Below are 11,952 nucleotides of genomic sequence, written 5' to 3'. Positions count from 1 at the left end.
CGGTGCCTCGGTGGGAAGAAAGAACTCTTAATAGGTAACATAACATGATCACTGGAACAGGAAACGGGGCAGAGTCTGAAACATTTGTTCTTCCTTTAACATCTCAGGACTTTTTTCTAACATCTTTAGGGCCATCAGATCACCGGTGAGCCCCTCAGAGGTCAGCGAGGGGTTTGATTATGACCACATGCTCAACAAGCACAGTTCCAGAAATGAGTTACCGTTCAAAACAAATCTCTTACATGCATTTGACCCTCTATTATGTGATTTCTGTTTGCATGCACCATATAGATGAAAATCCCATACAAAAGAAGAGCTGTGTTGCACATTAGTAAGTGTTGCATTTGATATATTTTAAAGTGAAACCACTGAATAAAACCTGTTTTTTCAAAGTGTAACCAGTGCACCAACATAAGAGTTTAAGTGTGGAAAGTAGGAAATTATTATGACAAAAGTTAAGGAAACAAAAGTAATTATTAAGGTGGGCGTCTCTTTTTTTCTACCTTTGACCCTCTCTGTGGTCTACATTCATTTTTACTGTGTCACACTGACATCTAGTGGTCAAAGATAGCAAGTATATTTCAGAGCGTTTATTTTTACTTTTGCTCAACCTTCATCTGACTCTCTCCATCCATCCATCCATCCATCCATCCATCCATCCATCTATCCATCCATTCTCCTCTGCTTATGCAGTTCACTGGCACACTTGGGTGATAGATACAGGTGTCCCTGGGCGATAGGCGGGACACACCTGGACAGGTTGCTAATTTTCTGCAAGGTTAACACAGAGAGAGAGACAATCTACACCTACAGCCAAATTAGAATCACCACTTGAGCTGACTGGCATGTCTTTGGACTGTGGGGTGATGCCTGGATTCAAACCCACAGCCTTCTTGCCGAGAGGCAATGGAGTAACCTCTCCATTAGAGGGCAGAGTATCAAAATTAATTTCAGGAGTTTTGTGACAATAGAGAGAAATTGTAGAGGAAGTCCTTTTAACACACTGTGGTCAACATTTATAGGTTCAGGCATTTCTGATCAGATGGGCGTGATTAAAAAACCCAGAATCATCATGTTTACACTGTAGTTTTTAATCCAGGGACTCAGTAAATGCTCACACAGAGCTCCACTGCAGCCGTGTTTCATGTTTCAGGTAAGTTCATGGACAAAACCAGTAACAGTCGAGGATTAACACTAATTTACATATGCTTGATTTGTGGTTCATGGTCAGAGGCTGACCATGAATTCTGGAGCCAGGAACCAAAAGAGGAAATATCTGTTTAGTTTGAATGCATGCAAATTCATTATGAAGGTCCCCCCCCCCGTTACTTCTGCCATCTAACTATGAACTCAGAGGCAAAACAGAGTTTACTGACTGGGAGTCATCACCTCCTTCCTTTGCTACAGTTATTCCAACGAAGCAAATGCACACAACCCACAAAATGTCATTAAAATATTAAAATAACTACACTCCTGTTTTCAGCGATGCATATTCCACCATGTAAGATTTTCATATCATTAATACCTTTACTGCAGTGTAATGTCATTCAGAGTTAACACCTTGAATGAAACGTGCTCCAGACTGAGGTTTAAAACTCACTTTTACTGAACAAATCTACAGTAATAAGATTAAATGTTGTCCTCGTGTCTTTTTAAAGCAGTGCCTTGCCTGCTGTCATTTGGAATCTTGCATTTGTTCTACAAAACATGAGAATTTGCTGAGAGCAAAGAGAAGGACAGATGAACACAGACAGAGATTCTCAGATGTATTTGTGAGATTACTAAGATGTTGGCTTCTTTTACAAATGAACTGAATTTAATTAAACCACCTTAAGCTTAAAGAGAGAATCTCTCACCAACTTTTAAATGTGAAAATGGTCTACAACCAGCTCAGAATATTTAACTATACGTTCCATTTGATTTGGTGTTTTAAAAAAACAACTCTTATTATGGTAAGTAACCAGATGTAATTGTTGAAAATTACACATAGTTACTTTTTGCCACTGCCGTCACTTAACGAAGCAGTGCGGTACACTGCAGCCTTTGTTATTTTGTTCTTTAATATTTTCCGTGGTTCTCTAAATCTTGATTTTTTTGTTCACCTGCAGCTTCTTTACTTTTACTTTAAAACTTTTGCACCACATCAGAGCGGATGTTTCAGAATCAAGCCTTCAGTGAGGAGACACTGAAGCCGAAATTTGATCACAGACTTTCACTTTGCATGTTTCGTTCTCATAAACTACTCAACGTGAAAGACTGAGGAAGAGAGTAAAGAAAAAGAGGAAGGAAAAAAGCATCAGGAGGAAGGAAATGAGATAAGAAATAAATGCTTTTAGGAAACCGTCATTCAGTGAGACAGGGAAGAGCCTCTGTGATGAGGAGGTAGGGAGGAAGCGAAGGAGACTAGGGAAGGGGATGAAGCGCAGGGAGGAGGAGTAAATCAGTGTTGGAGACTGACGCGGAAGAAGAATCAGCCTCGGAAAAGGAAGAAGAAACCCGAAATGAAAGCAGCCCCCCCGTCAGGGGGACTTCACACTTGTTGATTGTCGTCGGTCTCCAGTACTGAGGCGCTTTTTGGACTTCTTTTCCACCGATTTGTTGTGTCTTTCTGTGGGCTTGGACCGGCTGTTTTGGGGGTGCCTGGCTGGCTGAGTGATCGCTGAGACTGAAAAGATCACCCATCCATTTCACAGACTTCACGCTGCTGCGGACACACTCGGCATCCAGTTCTGCCCGATCGATATTTCATAATTTATTCATCCACCTTCCTTAGCAGGGAGCTTCGGGAAAGTGGCCGAGCAGGGCGCCCTGTCCTCCGCGCTGCGCCGCTGGGTGGCACCGCTGTCTCCGGGCGGAGGGTCTTTCTGATCGCGGGGATCGAGAGCAGCAGACGCCGTCGAAAAGGATCGAAAATCCAGTATTAATCTCTCACTGGAACAGCTGTCGTGTATTTTGGAAGAGTGGCTGGTCGATAAATGTGCAGGGAGTTTGTTTTTTAACGAGCCTGTGAGGCGGGATTCTCAGACAGCACACCGACCTCGGCGCCCTTTCCGCCGGGCAGCACCGCTGGCTCCAGCCGGTGCGATGACCGACCCTCCACGGGGCGACACCGACGTCACAATCGCCATAAACTAAGCCGTGAACTGGTGGCCTGTTGTGTGTTTTAGGACCTGGATAATTATCTTCCAGAGCGAGGGGGAAAGTCCAGGACACACACCGAGCACGGCGCCCTTTGCCGGGCTGCGCCGCTGTGTTTGGCCCGGTGGGATGTCTCTCCACTACGGGTGAACTGCTTCCTAGACATCCAGCCCTTTTGGCACCAGGAGTTATCGCAGGGCGAACCCCGTGTTGTCGCCCTGCTGTTGGGAAGTTTTTATAAGAGGGGGGGCAGGAGGACATGGCGGACTCCGGCCGGCCCAGACCGGCGGACCCTGATGCCGCAGAGAGCCGGACAGCGAGCCCGCTGGCCGGGAAGAAGAGGGCGCAGCAGTCCCCCGGACTCCGGTCCAAGTACCAGAGCTCTGCACCGGGTCACTGCTTTAAGAAAGTCACCCTGACCAAACCTACCTTCTGCCACAGCTGCAGCGACTTCATCTGGGGGATCATCGGCTTCTTGTGTGAAGGTAAGACAGCAAATATGCTTTATTACTTATGCACGAGATCAAAGTTCAGCTCGTGAGCTTCGCAAGCGCACATGCGGTTCTCCCCGCGGGAACCGAACCAAGCCTGAGCTGAGGTGTGTTTAACAACGTGATGAACCCGACTTACACCGATACCTGCCCCGGACACGGAGCTGATCCGCTTGAGGAGGCCAGGCTGGATCCCAGACCGTATCCCAGTCCGACCTCAGGCTGCAGCTGGAAACTTTTACAGGATAATGTGTGGTTGCTCTAAAAGTCTGTCTGCATGCACCAAAACATGCAACATCTGCAGTTAACCAACACAGACAAGGGCCCATTTGTTCCCTTTTTCCTTTCCTGTTCATTTTCTTCCTCCTTTCCTTCTCCTTGCCTCCTCTTTTCCTTTCGACACATCTTAATCATGAATTGGGAGGAGAATCAGAGAGTACATCCAGCACACCAACACAATTCAGTCTGCCCAGTAACACACTGGTTTTGCATAGTGTGTATGTGTGTGCACTTAAGTGTGTGTGCATGTCTAAAGGAGGCAAAGTGTCTATGGCACAATTGGAGCTTCAGTCAAGTCGTGATTTACTTCCTGTGGTTGTCATGGCAACAGGAGACTGGCAGGGATGCTGGTTGTTGGAGGGGTGTGAGTGTGTGTGTATTTGTGCGTCTCTGTGTGAGTGAGAGCAGAGACCATCCTCTTCATCACAAGCAGCATCAGATGCATTAAAATGTGCAGCAGCGCTTCTGCTCGCTTACGTAACCTTTCTTCTTTAAGCCGTCACTTGGATTAACACAAACCAGTGATGTCATCAAATTGCCTAGTCCGCTGCGTTGTTAAAAGCCCATTTTCATGTTTCCCTTTACCTTTATGTAAAAGGTGAACCGAGTGGACTCTGACCTCCGTAGTCTTTAGTATAGAGGTCACAAGGTCAATCAGGTGAGCTACAGCGGCGCCCTGGAGATGACTTCTTAAACCTGCATTTGTTTTAATGGCCAGTGGGGAGGGGGTGGGGCTGCATGACAATCACAGTGATGGCGTGCAATCGAGTGAATAAGACATCAGTCACACAAGCTTGGAGAGCGGTGGAGTGGTTGATGGCTGAAGCCTCAGTCACACAGGGCTGCAGACCAATCAGTGACCCCCTGGCAACCACCTGTTGCTAGGGAAAAGCATGTATTCTCCGACCAGTTGGCCAAAGCCTGGCTGTGATTGCTTTGGTAGCGAGGATATTGCTGCAGTCACTGTTTGATGGACTTGTGCATAAACACTGCCCAGCTGCTCAGGAGCAGGAAACTGGAAACTGTGAACACAGGAAACACGGGCTGTTTACCTTCAGAATAAAAGCTCACCTTTTCAAACATGTTGGCTTCAGCGTTGAGGCACAATTTTAATTTCTGTTTACTGCCGCTCGGCATGTAGTTGGCGAGCGTTTGCAGACGGACGTGAAACCTGCTGGCAACCACACAAATCATCCAGCTTCACCCAGCACGGGCCAGCAACCTCCAGGAGTCGCCGCCAACCAGTCACTGAATGCACGTTTCCATAACAACCAGTGGTCTTATCACGTCCAGGGTCATTATAAATAATTAAAGTTGACATGAAATAACATTTTTGTTGAGTAAAGTTTAAACAAACGTAGAGGACCTCTTTGTATCTGTTTGGTAAAAAAAACTCTGTAGATGTTTAAGGAAATTGATGCTTGGCTCCTTTGACCTTTAACCTCAGTGGACTCTTTCCTGATGAGTTTGTTGTCTCAGTCACTGTTTTCAGCTTTTATTGAATAAAACATGAAGTTTATTTTGTAAAGTGGGGTCCCATCAGAGTCAGAGAGCAGGATGCGTGTGGTTTACTCGGTTTCTCAGTCACATCTACCCCTCGCTTGCCACAGCCAGTTTCAAAACATCAAGATGGCTGTAGAACAGGACTTCACCAACCGAAGGGTGATGTCACAATGGCCACATCCATCTTATATACCATATATGTCCGTTTACGGCTGTGACTGCAGCAGTAAGTGAGCTAAAAGCAGAAAAAATAAAGTGAGCACAGAGCACAAAGGGCAGCTTGGATTACTGTACATACACTGAGCTCATTATGAGAAACTGTGTGTAAAAGGAACGGCCACTGCTGGGACAGGAGTACAGATCAGAATAGATCCCGTTTTGGTTACGTATCTCGGTGAAAACACGGGGCCGCGACGGCGGCTGTTCCTTTGTGACCAGAGCTGCTGCGAGTGCTTATCACGCACTGCTGTAATTTACATGTTTCCAGCGGCAGCACCGCCAGGAGCCACGAGCACCGACTTCTTATAAAAGACGGTTGCAGCCACCATGTCACACACAGGTTTGCACGCAGCATTCAGGAGCCTAAACTTTGACCTTTTGGCTGCTACCATGTTAGTTTGTTGGAACAGATAGAAAAGCTATAAAAGAGCAGGACACTGATCAAACGTTCAGGCTGCAGAAGGTTTTTTTTTTTGTCTGTCCAACATTTAAAATAACTGACTGATTTAAAATCAGTCAGTGAAGCTGCAGGAAGCAGAGAGCGACTGTCTGATAAGAGTCAAGTATGAACGTTTGGATTGACATTATCATCAAAAATTCATTCAAACTGCTCCTCATCAAACACATTAAAGTTTTAGCTGTGATATCGTGGACTCTGAGCAGTCATTGCTGAGTCACCGGCTGTGAGAAAGTGCCTTCATCGGGGCTGTTAATGACCCGCCGGAGCTCCTGGACAGGAAAAACCTGACTGATCTCCTCTGGCCTCGGTCTGCCACTCTGTGCTGGTTGTCTGGATGGTGTGCACAGACGTGCTCGCCTGCAGCAGGTTTTATTGTTCAAACTGGCCAGAGTGAACATTTGAGGTTTACCACAGTGTGACAGCACAGGCAACAACACGCACACTCACTAAATGTCACTTCAGCACACACAGCGAGAGCGGACGAGGTGCAAACGTGACCAGCAGTCATCCAGCTGACAGCTTCCTTTCTTCTTCCAAACACATTTTTATTGTTCGCTCTCACGGTGTCACGGCTCCACGCCGCATCTCTTCCACCGGGCGCTCGAGTGAAAGCGTTCTTATCTGAGCGCTGCAGGGCTGCGGGGTGGATGGGCGGGTGGAGTATTGGAAGTAAAAGCAGCAAGAACAGATCAAAGGTTTCTGCTTTTGTTTAACTCTATTTAACTCGGCTGAATTTGGAGGCAAATACAAGTCAGTACCTGAACTCTGACCCCCTCAGAATCAGCTGATGTTTTTTTATGTGCAATATCTTATTTACTAAAGCAGCTCAAAGGTTTACCCTCATAGTGTGAGTATTTTCAGAGTCGCGGGCCTGTGAGGGACACAGAGGGTCCAGATTTGATGATTTTTAATTGTTTTCAGCATTTTTGAGCTCTCATAACATCAGGAGATATCCACGAGGTTATTTGAGGCCTGAAAAACAAATTTAAGTTGGGTAAAAAAAACCCAAAATCAACTTTTTACTGATGGGAATCACCAGACACACCGTACATTATCACTGTACGACTGCAATACTGTCAGTTATTTTTTTGCTTTAAAAATTGTGAAGCACAAACAGACCGAGTTTATAGAAGAAAGGAGGTCGCCGTCCTGTTTTTACTCGCGTGATGAGCTATTAGCTGCTCTGAATTCAGACTTGTCTTCGTCGAGCTCAGCGTGTCCAGCTTTGGATGGTTTTTCAGTTGTGGCAGTTTGACGTAAGGCTATCTCAGGACACTGGTGCATGAGACGAGCCCTCTTGTTTGTAGTTTTATCATTTGGTGTCCATCTATCCACACGATATGACAAAATATCACGATACTGTGCTGATTTTTCTTTTACTTTTTACCCACTCCAAGCGTCACAATCTGAAGACAAAATCAGTCTTTTTGTTCGGTGCCGCTTTGTCTGCCTGTGAGCATCAGTATCGTATCATAGTTTCAATAAAAGGCTTTAAAAGTTTAACGTCAGGCAGAGGAACAGAAACAAGCGTCGGTGCCCTGCATGTCCGAGCTGCTTTCTGAGAAACCCCCGAGGTGTGCTGGAGGTAACGTCAGCTGTAATGAATTAAGAAAATCGTGCTCCAGGTGAAAGTGATGGTTTGCAAAATTGCACTGAAACTTTTTGAATCTGTACCTGTTTAATTCATGCCGTGCTTTTTTATTTTTTTTTATGTTTGTGCGACGGCTGTATTTGTGTTAATGCCTGCTGCACACACGGTCAGTTTACCACTGAGATGCAGAGATTATCATATAAATATCATAAGAAAAAGCATCTCTTTAACAACAACTCAGAAAGCCGAGAGAAACCCCGACAGTGTTAATGGTCTCTGACTGTGCTCCTCTGTCTCCTCCTCAGTGTGTAACTTCATGTGTCACGAAAAATGCCTGAAGACGCTGCGGAAGGTTTGTTCCTCCATGACTCCGTCTCTGGTCCAGGTGAGTATCCAACATACGCTCATGCTCCAAACTCCAAATGAGCCAAAATGCGTCACTACAGACACGGGACAATGTTGGCCCGATGCGTCTGGAGTGGGAGCAACGAGAGTAAAAACAGGAGGAAGGTGCTGTGTGAGAAAACAGAGAATTTACATTTATTTCACAGCCAGTTACTAGTCCGTACAGACATTTGCACATCTATAAAACCTTCCTGCATTGAGAATACAAAGCAAACGTCGCTACAGGATGTTTTCTGTAACATACACGTGGTAGTTGGTTCGGATTGGAACCGCACCGAGACCATCTCCTCCAAAATGTCTCAGTGTCGTTGTTTTGGTTCGCACCCGTTTTAAACAGACTAAACACTGCAGGTGAGGAAACACCTTTACTTTAATCTCTGGACCCCAGTCCGGGAGCCAATGGGACGAAGGCAGGGATCCCCAGACGTGATGAGATGGGGTTTATTTTTACACCTTGCAGGGCTGAACTTCTTTAGGCATTACCCATCAGAGAACGAGAATGCAAACACGATCAGATCAGACATCAGCCGGCCTTTAACCGACCAGCTCCCCGGTCCAAATGCAATTATGCTGATGTGCTCAGCTGAGAGTCTGGTGCATTTACTTGTAGAAAGTAGGCGCCATGTGCGCTGCCTCCTGCACACTACACCCATGCATCCACCCGCATCTAAACCACACAGAATATTTCCAGTAACATGAAAGCATCTGAAGAGGACTATTTCCTGCTCGCTGCTGCATGTGAGCGAGGAAAACTGGAGAATATTCCAGTCTGATTCTCACAAATGTGTCATGAAAAGTTCAGCTGCGAAAGTGGCTTTATTGTAACCTCTAAGTGAGAACTGACTTTTTATGTAATTGTGCAAACAGGAGACTAAATCACACTGTAAGCCACAATAAGACTAATAAGCTGATGTTACACGGTTACACGGTATACCGTGTATACACAGTAGGTTAGGATCTTTGGCTTTGTGTTCACAGCTTAAAGAAAAGTTCAAATATTTATTTAAACTAACAAGTAAACAGTAATTTAATATTTCACAATAAGGATTTCCAGCAGTCCATGTTTGTCAGTCCGCACGCTCAAGTGGTTCAGAGTCGCTTAAGTTCAGGTGTGTGTGTGTGCGTTTGTGTATAGCATTTATTGTTAGCAGTACTACCCAGGTAGTGTGTTATATTGAGCTCTCATAAGCCAATCTGTCCAGAAGCAACGCAGCTTGCATCACAGGTGGATTAATTTGTCTTACTCGCACAATTTCATTTGATTTAATTCACATTTTCTCGATTGTGAACAGCGGCCACATGAATCCACCACTTACTGAATTGCGAGAATGCAACTCATTGCTACAAAACGTGGCTGCAATGTAATTTATACAAAGACCGCTTGTACAGTACATTAAACTTACTTCCTAGCTTACTTAGTACTTAGAAGTACTTCCTTCCTACTCTAAGCTCACAAGTAAATAAAAAAAAAAAAAATAATACAACACTTAAAAGAAAACTAATAGAATTTACATACTTAGCTAACAGGACTTAGCTAGCTGTTAGCACTTAGCTAACAGCTAGCTTGTTATGCTAATTATCCTTAAAAATAAAAACAGAGGTATATCTGGATCAAAACAAAAAGTGTTCTCATTTACCAACAAGCAGAAGAGTAAAAGCCAACTTTGTATCTTCAACCATAACTTTTTAATCAGGACTAAAGAAAAAAAAAACTCCAGATGAGTTGCTCCAAGAAGCATAACTAGCATCAACGTTGTTTTCCTGCGCAACTCAAATTCACAAGTACCACACAGTGTCATAGTGCCACCTGCTTGCATTCCTTGAGTTAATTTTATCAGGCAATTTTTGTGAGTTAGGGTTGAAACAAAATGCTTATTTTCAAATCCGGACCTGAACCTCTCACAGACCACCTGTCCACTCTTTAATAAGTATGTCTGTCATTGTCTCAGGATCTAAGTGACATTCAGAGCCCTCAAAGAGTCTGTTTACTGTAAATAACAGTTTAGAAACCAAATCAGAGCAGGGATTTAGCTTCTGCTGTGGACTTTATCACTCTGTATTGTAAGAAATGAAAAGCTGCAGAGACTTCATTGCACTGAAACAAGTGGATAATTGTGCTTCCAGTGAAGGTGACATTCTAGAAATGGCCCATGGTGAGTGAACAAACTCTACCCAGCAGAACAAACCAGACATAATCAGCCAACAAAGTTATAAAATGAAAGCAGCAGACCTGCTTTGTTCTGTCAGCTTCACAGTTTGCTCTCCAGCCCTTCTTTTTATTGTCTCCTTCACTTTTGCCGCCTCGCTGAAACGCTACACACGCGCCGACACGATGTTTATCGATCAGCACAGCACTGATCACTGAGCTTGACTAACTGCTGCACCGATCAATAGCCCTGCAATAAACACGAGCAGGCGGCAGCAGTGGTGTTTTCTCCTCACCTGCTTTTAATGTGAAATATCCTCAGGCTCCTTATTATTGCTCAGGCAGCTCTTGGGTCAGGTTTAACTAAAGAGCGTTCAGTATTTCTACCCTCCGACCTGACAAGCAGCAGCTCCATTATAAGCACAAAAACGGCGCGGCACAAAAATAATCAAACAAAACACAAATGGAAAACAACAGCTCAGAGTGTGGTCTGTGTGGTGCTTCACGTAACATACTTTCACTAGACACACTGAAGTGTGATCCAGGAAGTCCAGTTTGGAAGTTTGGACACCAAAACACTCAGCTTACAGAAATATGATGGACAGTTACCAGATTATTATTACAGAAACCAAAACCTGAAGGCAGCAGGGCCCCTCAGAGGTTTCCTACATGACAAGTATCATCATGATCTTCTTATCACCTCTGATAGTCGACTGGTATCTGTGCTCAGTGCAGTGTTTGATGTTGCTGGTCACAACATTGTAATGAAGAAATTAGAATACGCAATTAGCATTAAAGGAAACGCACTGTACTAGTTTGAATTGTATTTATGGGATACTTCCTGGTATTTTGCATGCAAATTTTGTTGGAGATTTCCTCAATCACCTAAGGGTCTGTGCTGAAGCCAAACTTTTTACTTTATACATGCTTCCCTAATGTAATATTATTAGAAAACTATATATTTCTATGTAGATGATAACCAGTTATATTCATCTATGACATCATCTGACACAAGTCAAATTGTATTTCTCTCGATAATGAAATGTCGAACAGTAGAGATGTGCCATAGCAGAGTAACAGAAATGTGGTTTTACGTACATTCGGTACAAGTTTAAGATCATCTGAATCAGCATAACAAAATAATATGGTATCATCTGCGTATAACTTTACATAACACAGTGTCATCAATATAAAAACTGGAAAAACAACTGAACCCATAACTGAGCCTTGTGGGACACCGTTAAGCATTAGTTATCATTAATGTCGCCGACATCTCTTCCCAGCTCCACGGCTTTTCAGGGGCAAAAGTTTAAATAAAGCTCTAAAAAAATGTCATATATAAACATCAATGTGCACACACTAATAATAAGATAATGTGTAAGTAAATGATTAAAGCACATTCGTGGAGTAGAATTAAAACTTAATGTAAATACACTGTGAGCTGCCATACGGCTGCGTTCACGTTGTTCTGGGGTGTTTGGCTCTCTTGGATGTGATGCAGCTGCAGGCCTTCACTCTGCCCCTCATGTTTGAATGTTATCTTCTTACATAACCTGTCATGCCGCTTCAGTGGTGGCTCATTATAAATAAAGGATTTGGAAAAATGCAAAACTATAACAGATCCCTCTGTCCTGACGGTCTCTTTATTCATTATAAACATTTCCACTCGGTCATTACAGTAAAGTACACAAGCGACACTGAGCGAGGAGCGTTAAAGTGA

General features: G+C 44.1%; 1 protein-coding gene across 2 annotated transcripts in view; it reads left to right on the top strand.

Annotated features, from left to right (window-relative positions):
* The first annotated feature begins 2,419 nt into the window (after nt 1–2,419).
* dgkq (diacylglycerol kinase theta) overlaps nt 2,420–11,952 on the top strand; it is a 31,503-nt gene continuing 21,970 nt past the window's right edge. For both annotated transcript variants that reach the window (XM_085471171.1, XM_085471163.1), the window contains exons 1-2: nt 2,420–3,623; nt 7,987–8,066. In XM_085471171.1, the coding sequence (XP_085327297.1) occupies nt 3,398–3,623; nt 7,987–8,066 (306 nt within the window). In that variant the 5' untranslated portion in view covers nt 2,420–3,397. The remainder of the gene's footprint in view (nt 3,624–7,986; nt 8,067–11,952) is intronic.

Source organism: Copadichromis virginalis, linkage group LG2, assembly GCF_057382275.1.
Source record: "Copadichromis virginalis isolate Kocher_CV1m ecotype Utaka linkage group LG2, C_Virginalis_male_GT1.1, whole genome shotgun sequence".
Lineage (NCBI taxonomy): Eukaryota > Metazoa > Chordata > Actinopteri > Cichliformes > Cichlidae > Copadichromis > Copadichromis virginalis.
Note: the sequence above shows the minus strand (reverse complement) of the source record. Positions and strands in the feature narration are given on the sequence as shown.